Raw genomic sequence first — 24,213 nt, 5'->3', positions numbered from 1 at the left:
CTTATCAGATACTTTTAAAAAATTGATATTGGGTCACTATTATCCAGTATTGATACATTTAGGAATCTTATTATTTTCTGTTATCAGAACACTCTGGTAACTTGATGAAGTGTTACCTCTTTGGTGTGGGATAGCACTTAAGGAGGTAACAATTTGGTAGAAATTTTCTTTGTTGTAAATATAAATTGATTTGTCTATGTATTGACTTAATGATCTTTAAATTGAAACAAAAAAGTACCAACTGCATACCATGGTATAGTAACTGCATTTACAGTAGAATTTATTATTTTCTTCTAGTGATTTATTATTTATGAGATTGTTGCCCATTGTGTGTCCATACAAAATTATTATTCAGTCAAGAGTCTCTATTAATGGCTGTAGTCGTCCCTGGAGCAAGTTGCCATGTATTTTTGTTGTTGTTTCTGAAGTTTGGGATTTTTGTTTATTCAAGTTTATTCTCAATTTTAATTAAATGTGGAAAAATCCTGATTTGCCTCTACAGCAAAGCATAAGTATATAGGACCATTTTCTGAATTGATCTCTGCTTTGTGGAAATCCATGTACTTTAGATGATTTGCATAAGGAATAAGTCAGGGCAGAATCTTGCCCTTAGTTTTATGTTAATGCTTATAGATTTGTATTAAGAAACAATACTTAGCAGTAAGTCTCAATATTAGTGCAGCAGGACTAGTGTGATATGGAAGGATCATTATTACAAACCCTATTTTTTAATCTTATTTATACAGTCTGGATACAATAAAATGTTTGAAACAGTCACTTATATATAAGTGTTTTAAAAATCTTGATTTTGGTTTTTGTACAAAAAAATTCACATTTTAAAGGGAGCATTTTATTCTGGGATGAACTTGGAACCTGTTTCTGTGAACACTACGACTAGCACATATTACTATACATTTTCCCACTGCACTAGTAGAGCTAGTCAGGGTACGGCATAGTACACACAGAAGTAAGTGTTTTGCAGAATGAGGGCCTTTGAAATAGCAATGTTTGTGTGTATCCTTATTGCTGTTGAAGATATTGGTATTTTTGGTTAGGACATCATTTTTCCAACCCAGCACCTCATTGAGAGTGATTGTGCAGTAAAATCATACTCATGTCTTTGTGGTATCAGTTTGTTAATGAAAATAAATGCAGTTATAAACTTGAAGTTACGGCATTTCTGCAGAATCAAGTAGAGAGAATGTGTTGACAGTGCAAACCTAGGATTTAAACACCTAGCAATGATAACTAATAAACATGCTAAGAAAAGGCATGGGAAACATTTGAAAGATAAATGGATTCCAATTTTGAGTGATATTTCATAGTTTTCTCCAGTGTGAAAGACACCTGTTAAGATATAGTTATTTTGTAGTTCTTATAGATGCCTATAAGCTAGAGTTGAGTTTGTGGCTTTATCAGAACTTCCATTTTAGAGTTTCAAACTGAAAGCAGCAGGAAAGACAAATCCATTCATTGGTATAATAAAAGAAGTGAAATATTTGGCAGAGAAACAGCCTGAAATTACATTTAAATTAAGAACAGATTATTATTTTCAGTGGATAGTTGGATAGCTGCATGTTCTTTCTACATGTCTTGTCAGTAAGCATGGATGAGTGGCAAAAGTTAAGTACCGTATTTAAAATGCAAATTTCACTTTCCTGGTAAATTCTTACTGTTTGGCCTAAAACACTCTACCTACCTTCCTGACTACTGAAAAATATCCAGGTATGACACAAAGGTAATCTTGCCAATGTGTACTGTCATAATTCTAATCTGAGGGCGTTTGTCTTTTCTAAAAGCTACCACTAACAAGAAATAATGCAATGGTTCTTCCAAATGCCTTATATTAACAAAATAGCAAGATTATAGGAAAGGGCCAGAAGATTCTTGCAAGTTACTGTTCTGTAGTTACTCACTCTTTCTCATGGTACAGTAATTCTAATGCAATTACATTAATCAAGTGGGCTGTAACAACTTCCAGAAATAGAGAATACTGGCATTTGCACAACTAATAATCTACTTCCAGTGTTATAAGGGAAAAGTCCTGGTAATAAGATGAGTTTTTTCATCTTAAAGGAAATATCCTTCTCTTTTTTGATTCCTTCATTTACACCAGTCATCCTCTAGAAATGTAACTTACAGGAAATATTTAAATGTGTTATATTTAGTGATAAAATAGCCTTTGTAAAGAAGAAATTCCTAGTCAAAACTGTACGATGAAGGATAAAATTTGAAGTGTGGGCTAGGTCTCAGTCCCATTGACTTTCAATGAGACTTAAGTTCCTTAGGCTCCTAAGTGCCTAACCATACGTGCCAACTCCGTGGCTGCTCCAGGGCTAGAGCACCCAGGGAAAAAATTAGCAGGTGCTTAGCACCCACCGGCAGCCAGCTGTCCCCCTCCCCTTCAATGTCTCCTGCCTGCCAGTGGCCTCGCTAATCAACTCCTCCCACTCCCTCCCTGTGCCTCCTGCTGGCGATGGTCAGCTGTTCCGTGGTATGCAGGAGGTGCTGGGAGGAAGGGGAAGGAGCAGAGACGGGAAGGGGGTGGAACTGGGCGGGAAGAGGTAGAGTGGGGGTGGAGCATGGGCAAGAAGGGGTGGGGGCTTGGGAGGAAAGGGTGGCGTGAGGGCGGGGCCTGAGTCTGAATGGGGATTGAGCACCCCCAGGAAAGGAGGAAGCCAGCACCTATGTGCCTAACCAATCGCTTTTGAAAATGGGACTTAGACTCCTAAGTAACTTTTGGCCCTTTTGTAAACTTTACCCAATGTTTTTAGTTGTATGTTAGTGGTTTCAGTGTCTGTTACCTTTTATATTACCTATAGTACCATTAAGATTAAAAAAGCAAAAACAAATTATAGAAATCCAGAAAATTCAGAGTTAAGATAGTAAACTTAGAAGAGACCGAAACATTTTGAAGTACAGAAATACTTCTAAGTGTAACCTTCTCTCTCTGTTTTGTGTTTCTGACATTTAACTCTCATTCTTGAAAACTATCTTAACATCTCTTCGGGGCAGCGTTATTTTCACTTTTAGAGATGTAGCATATTTAAAAATGTGCACCCCACATCATTAGTTCTAAACTTTCTCTCTAATAATAAATGTGGTGACTGTTAGGAACTTTTTCCTAATGTCCAACCTAGGCCTCCCTTGCTGCAGTTTAAGAGCAACAAGAATGATTAAAGGTCTTGAGAACATGACCTATGAAGGAAGGCTGAAAGAATTGGGTTTGTTTAGTTCGGAAAAGAGAAGACTGAGAGGGGACATGATAGCAGTTTTCAGGTATCTAAAAGGGTGTCATAAGGAGGAGGGGGAAAACTTGTTCATCTTAGCCTCTAAGGATAGAACAAGAAGCAATGGGCTTAAACTGCAGCAAGGGAGGCCTAGATTGGACATTAGGAAAAAGTTCCTAACTGTCAGGGTGGTTAAACACTGGAATAAATTGCCTAGGGAGGTTGTGGAATCTCCATCTCTGGAGATATTTAAGAGTAGGTTAGATAAATGTCTATCAGGGATGGTCTAGACAGTATTTGGTCCTGCCATGCGGGCAGGGGACTGGACTCGATGACCTCTCGAGGTCCCTTCCAGTCCTAGAAATCTATGAATCTATGAACTACTTTAACTCTTGCTCTTTTTGTATAAGTGCTCTGGTTTCATGCTCTGCGTATATGAGATATGTATATGGAGACACCACTATGATACTTGGATAACTACTTTCCTCATGGAATCATAGGGCCTAAATATCTGAATAATAGAGCCCAATATTCTACATTTAAAGAAGGGGAAGATGGTAGGCTGCCATTTCGGTGGGAGTAAAGTTAGGGGAGTGTGACTATTTTAATTGTGTATGTTCACGTTTTCAAAGGATTGCATTATTTCTAAGTTTCACACTAATTTTCTGGGTTTCTATAATTTATACACTTATAATGTATACATAATCCATTATATATGCATTTTCTTTTTTAAAACTAATGTCTTTGAAAGATGATTTATACTCTAACTATTGAGATGTGCCTGAAAGCTTTCTAAATCTGTCTTGAGTTAGAGTTTCTGTCATCGGACTTTAAAAAGGAGGCTTTTATAAAAGGCACATTCCTTCTTCCTTCCACACTTTCTGAATTGCCTTGCTAATACAACCTCCTTAACAGGGGGAGCACATCTCATTGGGACCTTAAGTAAAACAGGGTAAGTCCATTGACTGCCTGCCGAGCCTTCTGAGCCTTGCCAGGAGCCTACCAATTTTTACACCCTTTTGGAGGTTGGCGGTGTCTCCAGTGAGCTCTGGGAAAATGGCAGCCCACAAGCCTTAGGTGGATCATCAAGGGGCCTTCATCCTACTCTCTTTATGAGCCTTATGAGGATGGTTAAGGTCCTTCCCACACTACATCCTCTACAAGCAGTTGGAGGCTTATCATGACAGAGACTCACTGTGAGACTTAAAAATCTCATGAGCCCTCATTGTCAGCTTAAAAGGCTCATAAGCTTTCCCTCTGAGCCTTAGGGACCCTGTTGAGGTGTTCAACCCATCCCTGCTCTGAACCTTAGTAGATTCTTTGGGGGCTCCTTCACAGTCTTAATAGGCTTCTAAGACAAAATTAGACTCAGGGGCCAGACAGTCAATTTTGCCAAAGCAGGCATATTAGGCTTTTAATGAGACTACAAAAAACTTGTTTAAAATGTAGTGAATGGTGAGTTACCAGTGAGGCTAAGGCTTATGAGGATGATAAACATTACTGGGGAGTTCTTCCCTTCTGCGAACCCCAGCCCCCTTCCTGACCTTTCCTCTTTCACCAAGCAGTTTTGCTAAGGTCTATGGAATTTAGGAGTATTTCAGAGGTATGTGCTTGTGCACAAGACAATGGGGAAATGGAGAGATGAGAAGCTTAGGATAGGGTGCCTCAGAGCAGCCCCTTGAGAGGTCTTAGGAAACGTGTTCAACCCTGAGCTAAATTTTATTGTCAACCAAACAATATGTTTTCTTATTGTCTGTTTCGAGACTATTCTGTTTAAGCATATCAGAGGGCCAATGACTCTCTTCAGGCACAGCAAGATTTGCCAAGCCTCATATTATTAGAGATGGGTGAAGATACATATTCCATTTCACAGAAGATTTAGCTATTTCCTAATTTAGTTTCATTCCAAACCGGAATAAAAATCAAAAACTTTGAAATTCTCTGTGAAAAGGGGATGGAGCCTTTGCTTTGGGGGAATCTGCCTGGTATCTGGCCAGGAGCCGCAGAGCCTGAACACCCTAGTTTCCAAAGGAACTTTATGGAAATCAGACTGTCTTGGTGGAACATTTTGATTTTTACAAATTCCTACAAACCTGTTTGAGATTTTTCTGACAAGCACTAATTATTATTTGTCTATTATAGTAGTTTTTGGAAGCCCCAACCAATACTGGGATTATTTTGTGCTAGGTGCTGTACAGACATGCAGTCCCTGTCCTAAATAGCTTACAGTTAAAATAGACAAGATAGACAAAGGAGGGAGGGGAAATGGAGGCACAGATGTGGCCTGTCAGAGGTTACACAGCAGGTAGGCAGAGCCTGAAATACAACCCAGGTCTCCTGAGTTCCAGCCTAGTGTCCTATCTGTTAGGCAAATGTTTCTCAACTGGTGGTCTGTGACCTTCAACAGGGTCATGAAAGTCAATCAGAGGGGTTGTGCGATGTTGAAAATTGTATGGCAATGTAAAGCAAAGAAAATCCTCTCTCTCTCCTACTCCTTGCACACCATTACCTGTCAAGACTAAATATTCTCTGTCAATCTCTCAAAACGCATTAATAAATTATGTAGGTTTAGCATTATCATCACTGATATATTTGCTATGAGAATACAAAATGTAAAGGGGGTTGACAATTTTTTACTTTGAATGAGGTGTCACTACCATGAAAAGTTTGAAAACCCTGCATTGGGCCTCACAGACTGACAGTTGGGGAGAGGTGATTGTGAGGGATTCCCCAATGAACGTATTGAAGTTTTTGAGAGAAGGCAACAATCCTATGAGGCTTGCAGGGGGTGGGGCCTCCAGAAAAGATGCCAAAGCTTAGAGCATGATATGGGAATTGTGGACCCAACATGGTTTTCAGGAGGGAATCTGATAGGCCCCTTAATGTGTCTATAGAGTGTAATGCACCCCTTGATGTTGAGCCTCATGCTTCCTTTTTGCATCCCTCCTCTTTCTCCTTTTCCCACTGCTCCTTCTACATTTACATATCCTGCAGGCCCCTGAACATCATAGGAAGTTAGCCCCTTATGGTAAGAAATCAACAAAAGAAGGGAGAGTCCTGGAAAAAGAGGAGCTCTGGGGAAATGGTAGGAAGAGCAGGTAACAACCTCATGACTACCATGGAATAGATCAATCCATTAACCATAGCTTTTATTGTCTCTCACTCTCTGCTACATCCTAGCTTTAGAACAATCTTCTAATTCTGATCACCACCACCATCTTAAGTGTCTCAGTTTACTAATAGCTTATCTGATTAACTTCATTTTTGTGGAAAAATTCTCCTCCTTTCCATAACAGGCCTCTCCCATGAATGGCGTGCATTCTGAAGTCTATTTCTGTGAAAAAAGGCTAGACACTTCTCTTTACATCAAAGCTAAGGTCTCAAGCAGTCATTTGATATTATTAAGCTTCCTAGAGCTAATGAGTCCTAACATTACTAATTAAAAATATTAACTTTTCAGATTTGCTTTGTAATCCTGTTACCTTTTGCAAACATAAATGCCTGCTTACAAGAGTTCAGTGAACTAAGTTTTATCATTTATCTGATTCAGTTCAAGTCTGGCATCTACTAACTTTGAAGCTGATTTTTTGGGAGATTTTAAAGGAGCGTAAGGACCAAAGTAAGGCTTATCATGAAAACTCATTTGGAATCTTAACTATGGAGCAGCTACCACTGATCTGTAATGCAGCTATCTTATACCTCTCCACCCACCCTTCCTTAAATTCTCAGGAATAACTGGAACAATTTTGCCATTGCAGAGTTCAGTAAACATTTTCAGGCAGTAGCAGTGCAAAAATACATGCAGTCCATATACAGAAAATGATACTTGATGTGTGTGTGCAAACTATATTATGCATTCATTAAGGCATTTATTTCCCAATAAGTTCAGGCCCGGAAGAAGTTAATGTAAGTATTTTAGAAAGGGTTTGTATTTCTCTGATAAACAGCACTCCCCTTCTGTTTGTGATCACAGGATGAAAGCTCTCTAAGCTTGTATATGTACATTTTTACTGCTACATCATGTAGTGTGCTCTTAAGATTGAGATCTCATTCCCCAGGAAGCATTTCTGTCTAAGATTAATTGCCCTTTTAAAATCCGTGTTTGATGTATTCCTTTGGCTATATCCTGACTTGGTTTAACCCTCTTTGACCTGACCTCACTGACTATTACCGCCATGGCTGAGGCAGAAATCCTTCAGCATGATGTATGCAGTACAGACTTCAGCCTGTGGTTTTCACATCTATGGATTCAATTAGCTGGATTTTTACAAAGGTTAAAGAATTTGTCAGACACAGAACAAAACTCACTAGACTCTCTTAGGTTAATTGAATAGCTCATCTCCATTTGCTGTTCTACTTTGCTTGTCAATTTAAGAACTTGTTAAAGAACGTAGAACAGTATTATATGTAATATAATGTAGCAAAAATGGCAAATCAGCTTATTTTTTTCTCTAGTTAAATATGAAAAGGTATAAACATGACATGGTAACCATTAGGCTTTTGTTCTGTATAAATTTCCCATCACCTTGCAGGCAAATGTTTTTAACCTATTACTATAATTACTTTTGAATGTCCTACTCTGAGGAGTTTATTAACCCTTGAAGATAAACTAGACAGTTATTCTGCTTTGATGAAAATAAGTAAACCCCTGTTACCATTTGGTATATTTTCACTTAGCTGGCAATGCAAGTAATCCATCCAGTTTTCCATCTTACAAATGGGCATCTTACAAATGGTCATCGTTGCTTGATTAGCTGAAAAGTACATCAAAAATACACACATTAGAATTAAAGCATGCTTGTATCCATGATTTTAAACATGGTAGCTTAACAAATATTAAGCAAAAAAATAATTGCGGTTAAGAATAAAGTCCTTGCCAGCATTCTTGAAGTGAGTGTGACATATTTGTGTGTGTGTGTGTGTGTGTGTGTGTGTGTGTGTGTGTGTGAGAGAGAGAGAGAGAGAACATATGTGGGGAGGGAAGTATGTGTGTTTTTGTATACATATTCATAAAGAATATTTGATGGCATGATGGTGTGGGAGGTCTTATTGCTTTGTGTTTGTTTGGGATAACCCATATTGTTGAAAATGATGAAGCTATATATGTCCTTGCAAACTAGTGCTAATAAAACCTTACCATGTCATCTCAGCATTTGTTCTATCTATACCAGCATTTATACAAAAATTGTTTTAAAAAATATTTTAGCTAAAGAAATGGATCCATGGTATATTTAGCTCCCTAGCTGTGTATTCAGGTTGACCTAGATCCATGAAGTCAGCTGTACAGGATTCAGAGGGGAAGAGAAATTGTTTTTATAAATTTATGAAACCTCTAAAAAATCTAAACATTTTTTTTTTGGCAAGAATGATGTTGTAGTTAAGGTGTGTTAAGGTACGTTCTATTCAAGCGAGAAACAAGTGCTTTTTCCCCACTGTAATGGTTTGGGGGAGATTCCGGAGTATCTAGGGTATAAAGCTTCTAATTCTGTCAGTGATCCAGGACTAATAGCTAAGGCAGCATACGGTTAGGGGAGAGATTCCATACTTCTGAGAGAAGGGATACAAGAAAAGATTGTTGTGAAAACTTTTTAAAATTATTTTTTAAAATGATATGTGCATGAAGTTGTGTGGCTGACTGTTGTGTTGGTAGGGGTGGTGTCTTGGGCCCAACCAAAGTATAAAGCGTTCTAAAACACTTATTTAAACTTCTAAAATTTTAAACAGTTCAGTTTGGTTCGGGTTTTGCATTATTATAGGTGGTTAACTCCCATAGTAGCAAGCACTACTAAAAATATTTTATTAAACACACAGTAATAAAGAAAAAGTTAAAGCACTCTTAACAAGTCTTCCTACTTCCCTTAGAGCCTGAGCGGGTAAATGAGTAGTCCTCACCAAGAGGAGGAGCTGTATCAGCTGGTGTGCAGGAATCTCCATTAGACTATGCTTTGGTCAGTACCGCTGATGCCAGAGGAGGCAGTTTGATCACTCCTAATAATGGGGAGTCCAGTACCGAAGAGAGACAATAGGTCTTTCAAAACAATATAGGATTTTAGTCACAAATATTTTGTTGCCAAGGATAGGGGAGTCGATGGCATTGATACCAAAGTAGATGGTACCAGGGATATCAGTATTGGGTGCCTCAGTTGATTTAAGGGATGCTGTGGAGGTGGTCCTGAGGCACTAATCAGTGCTAGAGGGACCCTTTTTGGGCCTTGTGCTACCCTTTTCCTCTGAGGCTCAAGGGGAGTCAAAAGCTGAGGTGGGGTTTTTTTGGACTTAGTAAAAGAAACTCAGGGGGATTCTACTCCCTGATATCCTCCCCTTTGGTGACCTTCCCCTTACACCTATCCATATCCTTGGTCTTTTTGAGTTATGTGGGGAATGTACCACACCAGAAGACCAAGGTTTGCTTCCCAGTCCAGAGCTAGATCCCCTTCTCCACCTCACAAGGGAGCTTTATTAGTCTTCATCATGGCAACAGATTTGATTTCTTGATTGGGAATGGCATGCAAATTCATTTGTTTCTTCTAGTTATATCCCCTCAATTTGGGAATCATTTATAATTTCAGTGGGTTCTGGAGCACCATCACTGTGAACTACTGGATCCTGTAAATCAGGAGGTAGGCTATTCCATTTAGTTTGAGACCCCCTCCCACCCACCTTCCCCATCCCTTTTCTGGAACCTCGTCTCCTGAGTTCCTCAAGAACCCAGGAAACGGGTTTGATTCTTGTTACTTTGATTCCCCAAAAGACTGCTGGTGCCCTATAGTGGATCAGCGATAAATGAACACCTTCAAGTTCAGGATGGTGACTATGGCCTCAATAATTGCAACCATAGATCCAAACTCAAGGTGTACAGCTCTCAAACTCCAGAATACTTTCATATAGCAGTTCACCCTACCCAGAGAAGGTATTTGAGGTTTCAGGTGGGCCGTTCCCACTGTCAGTACAGGGTGCTACCATTTGGCTTATCGACAGCACCATGGGAATTTAGGAAATGCCTAGTGGTAGTGGCAGATTACCTCGGGAAACAAGGAGACCAGTTGTTCCCATATTTGGATCAGTGTCTCATTCATGGAACATTGCATCAACGAGTAACAGACTCTGGTCAAAGGACTCTGCATCATTTTGCCTCCCTAGGCCTGAAAGTAAACGGAGAAAAGTCCAATACTGACTCCATCAAAAGAACAGAGTTTATAAGAACTATGCTGGACTCCACATCAGCAGTGGCTTTATCTACCACAGGAAAGATTTCAAGCCATGCTAGATGTATTCATCCACCTAGAAACTCACCCCAGAACATTGGTGAAAACCTCCTGCATATGCACAACTCAGCATGCCAGACCTTACCTTACTTGCATGAAAGTATGGCTGAAGTCTATATATTAGCCAAGCAGATATTACCTAGATATATTAGTACACATTCCACCAGAAGGCTTGTCATTACATTTGTAGAAAGTCAGCAAAGGGATGTCTTTACCCCCTCCATTACCATCAAAGACTGTGGTAACGGATGCCGTCACACTAGGATGGATAGCCCATGTAAACAACTCTAAAACACAAGTTTTGTGGGAGCAGGACTTCATATACATGGAGCTAAGAGCTATTTGTTGGGTGCCCAGCTTTTCTCCAGCTTCTAGAATGACTGACAAGTCATATTGTGAAAGACAACCCTACAGCCAGGTTTATATAAATAAGCCAGGGATAGCAATATCCACTCTGCCAGAAGGCTGCAAGTCTGTGGAACTTTTGTATCCACCAGAAAATTACCCTGAGAGCAGTACCGCCTGCAAGGATTACAGAATATGCTAATAGATCATCTCAGCAGACAGTTTTCAAGCGACCGTGAGTAGCTGATAAATGACAACAGAATACAATATGTGTTTCTGAAGTGGTGTCATCCATCCAAACACCTCTTTGCTGTCAGAGAAAACAAGAAGTGTTGAAAATTCTGCTCCAGAGTGGGACAAAGTCAGGTATCCCTATCCAATGCCATTATGATAACATGGTCCCCAGGCCTGATGTATTTTCACCCTCCAATTCCATTAATCCCAAGCATTTTCAGAAAGTTCAGGCAGGACTCTGCCAAAATTATTATAGTAGCTCCAATGTGGCTGGGACAATTTAGGTCCAGGTACTGAAGAATCTCTACATCCAACCTCCAGTATAGTTGCTTCTCCTACCATATGTGATATCACAGAGATGTGATCAAATCCTCCATCTGAATCCACGTTTCCTGTATCTCATGGCATGGATGTTTGCTGGCTGACTTCTGTGGAGGAAATCTGTGCATCTGACGTACAAAACATTATAATTCACAGTAGAAAAGGTTCTGAGAGGAATACTTATGCTGTTAAATGGAAGAGATTTATGCTTTGGGTGCAACAGCACCAATTATCTCCATTCCTGGCACAGATATCAGATATACTTAATACTTCAAAGAACTCTGGACTGTCAGTGAGCTCCCTGGGGGCTCACATAGCAGTCATCTCTGTTTTGCACCCTCCAGTTCAGGGGTATTTCATATTTACACACCTACAGTAGCTGGATTCCTAAAGGACCTTATGAAGATATACCTCCCAATCAGAGATCTGTCACCTTTCTTGGGATCTAAGTATTGTTCTGACGGGGTTAATGGATTCACCTTTCTAGCCATTTCAGTTCTCGGTCCATTTAACTGTTCATTCCATGCACTAAATAGGACAGCAGTCCGGTAGGATAAATAGTATGTGATTACTTCATTCTACAGTATATACATACACATATTAAAGTTGCATGAGAAACTTTAATTCTGGAATTTCCTGTTGTACAGTGCTTGACTGTGTAAACTTAATAGTCTCTGAAATAATTTATTTGTATGCTACACCATCTGTAAGACGGGGTCAGGAAGGAGGAGAGAGACTGCCTGGCCTGCCTTGTAAGATAGGAATATGAAGCTTTCCTCAATAATGAGGACTGTGAAGTATACAAACGTATGAATAGTAGTCAGTAGAAGAGCAGAGACTAGAACTCATGGTCGTCTTCTGGCTCCTAGCCCAGCTCACTTTCCCTTAGGCTAAAAAGGTATTTTGCAGCTGCTGTTTTCCAAAGCCTTTAGAACAGTGGTCCCCAACCTTTTCGTGTGGCGGGCGCCGGACGACTAGCCGCCGAGGACCGTGGCTGCTGGACAAGCAGCCGCCGAAATGCCACCGAGAAGCGGCAACGCCAAGAAGTGTCGCCGCTGAAAATCAGCGGCATTTCGGCGGCAACGCTTCTTGACGTTGCCGCTTCGCGGCGGCATTTCGGCAGTTGCTTGTCCGGCAGCCAGTAGGTGGGCACACATAGATGCCCCGGTGGGTGCTATGGCACCTGTGGGCACAGCATTGGGGATCCCTGCTTTAGAATATGTCTACTCTGCAATTGAAGTTGTAACAATAGTAGTATAGATGTGACAGCATGGACTTCAGCATAGGTTAGCAACCAGATTGTGTACCCAGGGTTTCCACTAGGCTTGTATTTTGGTTGCCAGCCCATGCTGAAGACCATGTCACCACATCTACACTACTGTTGTTACCTGTTCTGTCTAAACTAGAACTATCCAGGTTTGTCTATCCATGCTACAATCATAACTTCACGTGTAGTATAGACATACCCTTAGAGAGCAGGATGTGGCTTGGTAGTATGCTTGCTGCAAATATAATGTTCTGAACAGCAAGTCTCTAACAAAGAGATGGTTAGAGGTTTATGTCTCAGCCAGATCTAGATTTGTGGATTTTCACAGGACAGTAAAAGACTTTCCTATCCAAGGACAATCACCTTGCCAATTTTAAGTCCCTATTCAAAACTATCGAGGTACTAAAGATCTTCAAATAAATTATTAGAAAAAATGTTGTAACATTTACAAAACTACGTATTTTTTCTTAACCACAGTCTCAAAAAGGGTTGGGGAAAAAATTCAACCTGAGGCAGAGACCATTCATGAAAAATTTCTATCTGAATGATTAGAGTTTGATAAAGTTATAAGTCATTGAAAATAGAGGCTTATAATGTAAACTCCTATAGTTAAGGCCCCCCTAACAATGTTGCCTGTAATCATATAAAAATATTTACTTATCTAAGAGTAAAATTACTGGAGTTTTCCTTTAAAAGAGACTTTTTGATGTAGCTTTGATTTAAGTGCTCTCTCTTCATCTCTTTTTTTGGACTGTGATGTCTGACCATAAGAAGTTGAAAATAGTTCATTCATTAAGGGTGATCTAGCTTATAAATTGCAGCTGTAATGTCATTAGCCAATGGCGGTTTACAATAGGTGGGTTCAGATAAGCCATGTCAGTCCTAATTTACCTGTCTGATTGCACATATTGACTTCTGAAGTATTGACTGGCTGGTGTGTCCAATTAATGCCCATTACTTCAGTGTTGCTGCTTTACTGATGTTTGAGGAAGGAAGGAAGGAAGGGAGAATTGGGTTGGCAGCTATTACCTCCAAATACTGCCTGAAACAAGTCTTTGCCTGCTATCTGAATAACATTGTAAAATGTTGTGATCTCAGGCAGAATATTTTTTGTGTACAAACACAGTGAATAATTTTTTATGAAACATTTATTGCTAAGTTTCTAATACCTTTCCATTTTCCTCTATAGTTCATATTCTTGCATGGAAGTTAATTTAAAAAATTAATTATTTTAATGTTAATTTGTGATGAACTGAGTAAGGAAACTGAATTAGGTTTTAAATTGATAGAATGAATAATTCACACAAGTTATATCTTGTGGGATTTTTAAATTTTCAATGGAGTGATTTGAAGATGATATATCAATCTTAAGGTTGAATTTCCTAGTTTTTCTTAGTTTGTGGAACATCCTTAAATTGTTTCTTTTTTCTTAATCTTTATTTATTAAAGCATTGAAGACTGGAGAATGTGTATTATAAATTTTATGAGTTTTAGCAGATGTGAGCCAAGAGGTAGAGCTGTGTGTCTATTTACCTGCCCTAAGTTTGCTTGGCTCAATCCAGTCACATTAATCTACAATTTCGTCCTCACTAGAATCATATACATGCAAAAATAATAGTAAATACATGTTATAGTTATGAATTATTGTTTTGGAGATATCTAGTTGTGGAGACATTTTGTCACTATATTAAATACTTGAAGATATTTGCACTGTATCATAGAGAATTTATATGAAAAATCAGTTTGCTTTGCCCATATTTTCTGACATTTCCCTTTTACTATTGAAAACCTGTCAAAACCATTTTCCTCACTGTCCTACTTCTTGATTCTGCAATAAAACATGTTACTATTTACATTTGAGCATTACAAATTGTGTTATAATTTGATTAAATAGAGGAAAACATGAAACGGTAGCCCTTATTTATGTTTGCTTGAAAAAAAGGGGAAAGAAAACTTAATCTTATAAACAATGATTGACCTTAAGTATAAAGTGTATATATAAAGTATATTTAAAATAACACTAATATTATAGGTCCCCTTTGAATATTCAAATATTCTATGTTACCATGACCAAATATCTTGGAACAATATAGGTTACTGGTTTGTGGAATGAAAGGTCATGCTCCCATTATTCATTTTTCACTCAAGCCAAATGCATTTGCTCCTCAAGCTATGTGGCTTGGTCACGCTGCACCAGTGCATCAAAGTCCAGAAGTAATAGTCACTCCAGAAAAACCTCCTTGGATAAATAACACTTAATATAGAATAAGGTGGAATTGTTTCCTAAAAATAAATAATTTTGCTATAAAATAATTTCTTCAGCAAGGTAACGAGCCAAAAGGATATTGTAATGAAGCTGCATTTTGAAAGCTGTAAAAAATATTGCAATATTTGGTAAGAAATGTTTATTTTAACCATATTAAAAGCATCCCACCTTCCCATTGTAAACACATGGTTAGTGCAAGCTATCATTTCTTATGTACCATTAGCCCTGTATATTGATGACAGCTTGACAGATAATGTTTCAAACCCAGCAAAATGTATGTTAGTCTGAATTATTGTATCTTATTTTAAAATGGCAGCACTCCCATTTTATGCGCTGTCCACAATAAGGCCCCAAACCTGCAAACATTTATGCAAATAGGTAGTTCCACTGAATTGAGTGGGACTACTTGCAGACATGCATTTGTAGAACCAAGGCCTAAGGTTAAAGTAATGTGTTTAATCAAGGATTTTGTGGGGTGGTTTCTTTGTACGTGGACAAGGTTTTTATTTTTTTAAACACTGAACTATTTTAACCAAAATGGGATATATAATACCCTGTAGGTAATCTATAATGCAGTACTTTGGGCAAGAATCCCTGTCTAATAGCTTATGAAACCAATTTCATGCTAGCAACAACCAGGTTCAAGCATAGCTGTTGCTAGCATTATTTGAACTGTAGTGAGGACAGAGATATCCATGCAAACCAGCTATCAGAAGATGTTATGACAGGGTTGGCAAGGCTTTATCCTTATTACAAAACACAGTTAAGATCCTATCTATGCTATGTATTAGGAACCATGTTGTAACCAGCCCTTAGCCTGACAGAGCCAGCAAGTTTGCCTTCATTTCCTAGATTCTGCATAAATTTTGTGGTGGCACAATCATTCTTTCTGTAGCCAATTCTATGGGGAAAATGGGAGGTTTGTAACTGATGGTATAGGGAGGGCAGTGACATTTGTGCACACTGTGTACAGATTTCTCTATGGTAGATTCCTATAGTATAAGGATGTCTGAATGTGGCATCTAAACATTAAAAGGTCACTGGTTTCTTTTCTTTAACCACCTTTTGAAGCAGATCTCAAATTATCTAACTTCTCATTTCAAGACTCAAATAATCTGTCTAGCTTTTTTAAAGCTAGTTTTGACTCAGCATGTGGCCATCAGGTCATGGTTTTAGCTGGTTCCCATCCTTTAAATTTAAGGATCAGAGCTTTTTCATCCTTCAGGACAAGTATAAGTAAAGAGAATTGAAATATTCTTAGCTTGTATCCCTCTTGAACTAGGAATCACTTGCTAGCATAGTTATCCCAGTAGATGAAACTAAGTGAGAAATTGGACTAATTCAGTTAACTTTCTGAGTAACTCTTGATAATGCTGCCATAGTCTTTAAATTTACTAATTCTTATTAAAACAAATGTACTCCAGAAATATTCCAGTTATTTGAAATAGATATAGTGGCTTATTATGTGTGTTACTTCTGTTTCAGTAGAACCCCTATAAAAGCATGAAAATTTTAGTTTAACTATTAAGTTTGGGGGTTCATGTTCTTTAGTTTTGATAGCTATACTTTTCGTAACTAAAGCAAGACATGCCATTTGAGCAGATGTTTAAGTGTGATATCTGTAGCTGGGGAAGGTGGAGGTGTCTTTATAATTTTATTAAGAACAAATCATTACTGTAGGAGAGAACTGTAAGTAATGGACACTTTCATTGTTTCACTGTAACAGAATTTCTCAGAATTCATTTTAACTCAGTTTCTGTTTTAGATGATGCAAACTGCAGTTTCAACTTTCTCCATGTCAATGTTTCCTGCTCTTCATTCAGTTAAATGTGTAGTAGCAAGCCATTAATCACTTTATCGCTGCAATGACTTTCAGCATACAGTAAATTAAACTTAAAGCTGTTTTGAACTGTGAATTATTGATTAGTGGTCTTTATTTTTCTTTGCATTAGATGGAGAAAAGAAGAATCAAGTGATGGTTCATGGAATTGAGCCGATGCTTGAGACACCAGTACAGTGGCTAAGTGAACATATGAGCTATCCTGATAATTTTCTTCACATTAGTATTATTCCCCAACCTACAGATTGAAGAATCAGCTGTATCAGATATAAGGATTATCCTCAGGCTGGATTTACCAGGGCATGTCAACCTTTTACTTATGTCAGGCTTGGTGGAGGCAACCTGACCAGAAAAACCTCACTGCTGCAAGCCAAACAGGAAAAAAGATCCCATCACTAGATAAGGACAATTGGGCTGGTCTTAGTTTGCATCACCACTGCTTTTCTCCACTGCCGTCATTAAACCTCAGTTGTGACATGAAAGACTTTACAGGACCACTGAAAGTCTGCTGTTTTCTTGTAAAATATAATGAAGCTGAAACTATTAGCCTGAAGAGCAAATGGAAATATGTGCCACTTGATTTGTATTTCTGATTAACAAATAAACAAGGGTTTTTCCTAACGTGACAATATTTCAGCTTTGGTTAGAGTGGAAACATTGGTTTAATTTTCTAGAAAATTAGATACCAAGAGAAATTATGTTATCAATAACTTCTAGTAACTTTTTGTAAAAGATCAGGTTACAGTAAACCCATATTTCTTTAATAGGAATTTCATAAGTTTACAGTATGTCAATTGGTATGAAAACTGTCTTTAACTTTGATAACAAGCAGTGAGAAATTTTTAAATAAAACCTCTGAACATATTTTGTCATTTAAGAACATGCACAACTAAGTTGCAAGTGTTTTTGATTTATATGCAGTTTGTCACTAAATATACCCTGGTGTACGTTTATCATTGAAACTAGTTTTCAGTGGAATAGTAATGGTGTAGGATAATTTGCTGAGGATCTGTTGTGGCATTCTTCTGATAATTTAAAATGTTTTCTGAGAGAATTTTTTCTTTAATAAATAAAAATGTAAAAGAATGTTGCAGATTGTCATACCATTCTATTTATTCCCATAGATTAAAATTGGTCAAATCACAATATGATAAACAGATGTACTGTTTTTGAACAATTTTGAATATTGGAAAATTGAGCCTTTTCTGAGCTAGTTCTCATTGTGAGTTCAGTTTCCTAATGCAGTCCCATGGCAATCAGCACATGAAGTATCAAAATTTTATAATCTCATTGCAATAAGATTTTGCTTAATTTACCAAATATATTTATAGGTTACTGGAACTCATGCTCCAATTTTTGTAAATTTTTATTACATTACATCATTGCAGTTGCCACAGCGATCCTACCCTTTTCTATTTTATTTTATATTGCATTCATCTTGTCATGAGCCGTATTACTCTGTCTGCTTATTCTTGGTTGCTGCAGACCAAGAGTATGTTGTAAGCATATTGTCATGTAAATGTTTTCATAAAGAAACATGTTATTTTCTCAAAAAAAGAGAAAATATTTGCAATTATTACTGAAATTTTGACTTGCAAACGTCCTTATAGCTCATACTACTCTCTGCCCCCACTCTCTCCCAGTCATCTTTTTAGGAGCACTTACCTGTATTTGATTAAAAAAAACAAACTCATACACAAAGAAATGAGAGAAACAGCATCGACCTAAAGTGAAAATGAGGACAGAAAAACCATAAAACCCTAAAGGAAAAAGTCAGTATGACCAAGAGTAAAATAGAAACAAACAGGATTTTTGTTAACAGTGTATGTAAATGAGGAAATATAATTAAGGAAAGTCAAAGGGGGAAAGGAATAGTGAAATAGCTACATTCTTAATCTGTGAATTTGTGGGGATTAAAAAACTGAAAAAATATGTTGACCTCTGTTTTATTCAGAATGGATATATAGTTCAGTTATGGCTGGACGATTTTGTTGAAGGATTCTAGTTTCCATTTATGTTTGGAGTTTTCTCCACAATATTTTGACTGATTTCTTTCAAATTTTCTCAAGTGAAGGTGTCTAAATATCCAGGAGAAATTCAAAGTACTGCCAAAGGGGAGAGCAAATATTTTGTAGAGCATTAGTATAAAAGGAAGGCTTGTAGGGACTGGTATAATTTAATTTGTCTATTAATGAGGCAAAATAAAAAACTTCAAGGGAGGCAGCACATTAAATGAGCTATGAAGATTATTTCATCTGTTTAAAAATAGATGGTATTAAGCCATTGCCAGTCTTTACACATGCTCTGTTTCTATGATGCCAGCATTTTAAAATATGGATCTCTTCTCAAGGCCGTTACTCAGTAGTAAGTCAAGCCTCTAAAACCTGGTATGGGACAAAGACAAAAATGTAATGCTTGGCTTTGATATATTGTTTCTTTTTATTTTAACTATTTCAACCTTACGGTTTATTAAAAAATAAAATAAAGTTTGAGTCTCTTTATTTCTCAGTAAAAATAATAAGCATAATAGCACTAAAAAAGTTTTGTGATATGTGGTGACAAAGCGGGAAAGATATTTATAAGTATAGCAAATGTGGTTTAATTGACTTATTTACATATAGAACTGGTGAAGTTACATATCTAAACAAAAGACCTACATCACAAGAATGAAATGAGGTGCTTGTTTAATCAGAGTTTAATCACAGGGGTGTTTCTTTCTACGTTTCAGAATAGTTTTATTTTTACTGCATTTGTGTATGAATGTTGTCAAATCTGATATGAATAGAAAATGTATTGAGGTCTAATTTAAGTGTTACTCTTAAGTTTGAAATGATATAACTCTTGAGAAAACAAACTCACTCTACACTAGTCAAAATCAAAAGTAGTATTTTTGATGTTCTACGTGATGACTGTAGTCTATTTACAAAATGAATTCTTAGAGCTTGTGAAAAGTGCCATTTCCACAGACACCCCTGGAAACTTGAGGCCTGGTCTACACTAACGCTGTAAGTCGATGTAAGTTACGCTAGTTCAGGTACGTAAGTTACGTAACTGAAGGCGACTTATAGCAGTGTCTACACTACACTCAATGGGACATGCTTTCCTGTAGACATAGCTTCCTCTTGGGGAGGTGGAGTACAGACATTGACAGGAGACGTAGTGTGTCTTCACCAGACCCGCTAAATTGACACCGCTGCATCAACTGCAGTGGTGCAGATTTAGCCGGTAATGTATCCATAGAACAGGTAAAGCATATTAAAGAGTACTGGGCACTGTTTCATACACGCATTGTACTTCAGTCCTGATCTGCAGAGGCCACCACCTCTGAGGAGGTTGAAAAAAAAGTTCATTCTCAATAGCTATTTAATCTTCAGCAACTTGCTTGAGACTCTCAACCAGGGTGCCAGTTGTAATGTGGATGCCTGTCCACCAAGACCTAGACAGTGTATTTCACTCTAGCTGCCAAACACCCATCAGTAGGTAAATACACTGGATCACTACTCACTGTGGTGTTTTATAGACTGTATGCCAGTTAAAACAGTCTGAACTTCCTTCTGTGCATATCTTTTGGTGTGAAAGCAATGAGAATAATTTTCATTCTGCAGGCCTGTCATTTTCATAATTAGGAAAATAAACCTCAAGTTCTGCAAGTATATATCTGTTTGACAACACTCTCATTTATAGACACCTGCTAAAGCTAAAAATTGAACCCTGAGTCATAAAACAAATTTATCCCACAAAAAATAGCATTTGGTGTAAAACAGCCTGTGTCAATGAATATACAAACTGAATAAGTGGACTGACAATAAAAAGACTAAAGAATGCTTTTGTGAATATTGTATCAGATACTTTCCGAAATAACATGTAAGAATTATTTAAACACAACAAACATTAAAGAAGTTAACATTGGTCTGAAATGCAGGCTTAAAAGTTTAAAGTAAATTTAGCAATAACCTCAAGTTGAGTGCTTATTTAAATAAAAGTAAACTTTTACAGAAGCTATTGTTAAGATATCTGTATGAGTCTACTTTATTTTAATTGTACTATAGACTACAGCACATAACCTTGATTAGTACTGTTGAAATACATACAGGATTAGCAGTAACAAGGATGAAATTAGCCCATAATTTATAGAGCAGACTTGAGTATTGGGTCTAGTTTTTTTTAATATCAGTAATACCTATCTCTCCCTATCCAAACTAAGGCCCTGATCCTGTAAATATTTACTCATGTGTTTAGGTATTTGCAGGATCAGAGCCTAAAATTAATTGATTCTTTCTGAGCACTATAAGGTTTGAGTGAAGACAAGTTTACACCGTTTGTAATACTATTCTTAAAGTTGCATTTATCAGTAGTTACCACTCTCTGGTATCCAAGAGATCACAATTATTTTCCATTCATAAGTATGGAGAAAGACTGCAGTAGTTCATATATCAGTTCTGACTTTTCAGTGCCTACCATTTTATTTCTCCAGTATGAGGGAGAGAAAATTGGGTTTCCCCCCATTGTTAAAAGGAGATCATTTTGTTGTAGCTTCATAAAAGACTCTTCCCCAGTAACTGACTGACCCATGTGCTCCAGAACCTAAGCTTTCATATTTAAAGAAAATAAAAATAAAAAATTAAATACTGGGTCCATTGAAGTCCAATAGAGTTTTGTTGTTGGCTTCAACATTTCACTCTGTCTCTAGGAAAACAGACACAGCTTGGAAAATAACTGAAGTATGAATTGCTCCTGTTCATCTCAATGGGTTGTTTATCATAATTAGGTTTTCATAGTTAAATTTTAGTATTGTTTACTATGCTAGTTATGATCAAAGTATGCAAGAAAGAGGGACAATTATATTATGACAATTGTGCAATCCACCATGAATGACATCTTGTTTTTGTGTTACAAGTGGTTGAAACGTGAGTTGTGAGTGGAAAACTAGTGTACCACCACTTCTTTTCAATCTTCCTCTTTTTTGTAAAAGTAATTTGGTATTATATGTCTGCATCAAGGAGAAATTAGAGTCTTTAAGTAGCAAGACTGCAGTTCAAGATGCAATAGCACATTTCTTGCCAAAAAAATGTTAACAGTATAACTTTCTCAAATATCTTTTGGATTGAAATTTCTCATATTTGCAAGCTAGAAATGAAAATTTTGGAAAGTCCTCTCAACTCCTTCCAGCTATCGAGTTACCAACTCATGGATATTTAGGGTAGGAAAGATATTATTCACATATAGTCGTGAAGTTATCCAAGTCCAGAAAAAGTATATGAAAAAGATTTTAAAAGATTTTGTGCTTGTCATGTACATATTTCTGAATGAAGACAAGTATGTTAGGTGCCCTTTTAATGAGTGAAGAATTTTGGTTTTGTAACAATGTCACTGACATTTTAAAATTATGGACTAAACTTTTTTAGGGAGATGCACAAAGATGTGAAGAGTCAAATGCTCAGATGTGAATTTTGGATTTCCATCGCTGTGAGTGAATGCCGCATTACAATCTATGGAAAAGCAAGAGGATTTTAAAGCTATCATATGATAAGTGTATGTATTATTCCCTTATGTGTTGTCTCTGATATTTTAGTATTTTACATTTTTCTAACTGTGCTTTGAAAACCTAAAGTTTCACTTCGATAAAAGATCACTAAAGAGAGTAAAATAGTGACGTTTTTTGAGTTACAATTATATGAACCAGTGATCAAACACCAGTTTTATGCATTTTAATAGTAATTTATTTAATATAGTGTCATCCAAATTGCTTGGGGTAACAGATATATTTGGTAATGGCAATTTGGGTAAGATGAAGACAATAGACTAGGAAGGCAATATGTTAGAAAAGGAAGATTGAATGGGGAAGTTTGATTTTAATCTACTAGATTCTACTGTAACACAACATTTTATATAGTAGTTTCCATTATCAAAGTATTTTGTAAACAGTTAATTCATCCTCAGATTACCTCTGTAAAACAGGTCAGTGAGTATAATGAAGTGAAATAATAAGTTGTTGTGGGGACAAATGTATGAGCTAATCATTAATAAACATTTTCTCATCCGGCATATCAGTTGCCAGCAGTGAGAAGAGTGAAGCTGACAAAACCAAAAAATTCTGTACTATATGTTTTGCACCTCCTTTAAAATATTTGACTGATTTTGAGGTTTCTTTATTGTAAGTTTGGCAAATTCCACACATTTTTTATGTTTTAAGAAAAACTAGAACTGGTTAAAAAAAATTGATATAACAGTTTTCTGTTGGAAAATGCTGATTAATCAAAAGCTAAATATTTTGTAGGAGAGTCTCTTTTGATTAAAAAAAGGTGAAAACAATTCAGAAGTGAAATGGAGTATTTGTTTAGGCTTTCTCATTTTGTTTCGATTTTCTTTTTGTTCTTTGTTCCATTTTGAATAATATATAAAACAGATGAAAACCACCATATAAGAGATACTTTATAATATATTATTAATTTCAATAGGCATTCTTGGGCCTAGTGCTGGTAGTGTCCAAAATACTATAAAAATGACAGTTTTTAACACTTTCAGCATGGGAGCCAAATAGACGTAAAAAATTCACCTTGCTTTAATAGGTTCAGAAGGAAAATTGTTTGTTCAAACTATCTCTAATTTTTGACTATTCAACAACTATTAAAGCAGGATTGAAATTCAGGTCTTATATAGCAGCCCCATACTACCAATGCTAGTGAAGATAAATCGGAATTTGGGATTTTTTTTTAAATTCCATCAAGAGCATCTAGAACATATGGATAGGTGTGCCCTTTTTAGCATTTTCAGAAATCTAAATAAAATAAATAGTAAGTGCTTCGGCACCTTACAAGTTCTGAAGAAGTCTGTATGAGACAAATCATGGGTGGGGATCAATTCATGAGAGTAGCCCCAGAAAGTCAGACGTTATGCACTTGGCACACTCTAGAAAGTGATATGGGTTTCTTTTGTCTTTTATTACTAGGCACACAATGAAAATAATGTTGCAAGTTTTGCTTGCTCCCTCTCATGAACTCTTTCTTTTATTTTTTCATCTTTTACTCGCTTCATTCCCTCAACCGGTTTGAAACCCACCTCCGCTTTTTGTTAATTTTTTTCCTTTGTGCACTTAATAGTAGCAGTAACTGTAGAATGAAAGTGACTAAAATCCTGATCTCTAAAGCACTCCATGACTCTGTTCTGTGCTGTTTCTTCAGCATTTGAGACATAAGTTAGTTTCTTTCTGCTGTTACCACAAACTGAGTAGCCCTATAGGAAAACAATGAAAGAAGCAGATGTGGAGGAGGAGACGGATAAACAAGAACAAACAGTGGATGTGGGGTGTGAGAGAAAAGTAACTAGTGGGGAGTAAAATGACGGAGGCAACTTTTTTATCTCACTAAGCTTTCCTGTTTACTCAGTCCTCTAGCTTCCATTAAGTGTTTTACTTTTCTTATTTTACATCAGACTGATACTGGCCT

At 37.0% G+C, this 24,213-nt stretch overlaps 1 protein-coding gene across 15 annotated transcripts in view; it reads left to right on the top strand.

The window, feature by feature from the left end:
* ATG5 (autophagy related 5) overlaps positions 1–19,254 on the top strand; it is a 144,487-nt gene extending 125,233 nt beyond the window's left edge. For all 15 annotated transcript variants that reach the window (XM_024102451.3, XM_024102452.3, XM_024102453.3 and 12 more), the window contains one exon: positions 16,881–19,254. In XM_024102451.3, coding sequence (XP_023958219.1) covers positions 16,881–17,017 — 137 coding nt within the window. In that variant the 3' untranslated portion in view covers positions 17,018–19,254. The remainder of the gene's footprint in view (positions 1–16,880) is intronic.
* Positions 19,255–24,213: the final 4,959 nt, after the last annotated feature.

This window comes from Chrysemys picta, chromosome 3, assembly GCF_011386835.1.
Source record: "Chrysemys picta bellii isolate R12L10 chromosome 3, ASM1138683v2, whole genome shotgun sequence".
Lineage (NCBI taxonomy): Eukaryota > Metazoa > Chordata > Testudines > Emydidae > Chrysemys > Chrysemys picta.
The sequence above is the reverse complement of the archived record's forward strand: the minus strand, read 5'-3'. Positions and strand labels throughout refer to the sequence as shown.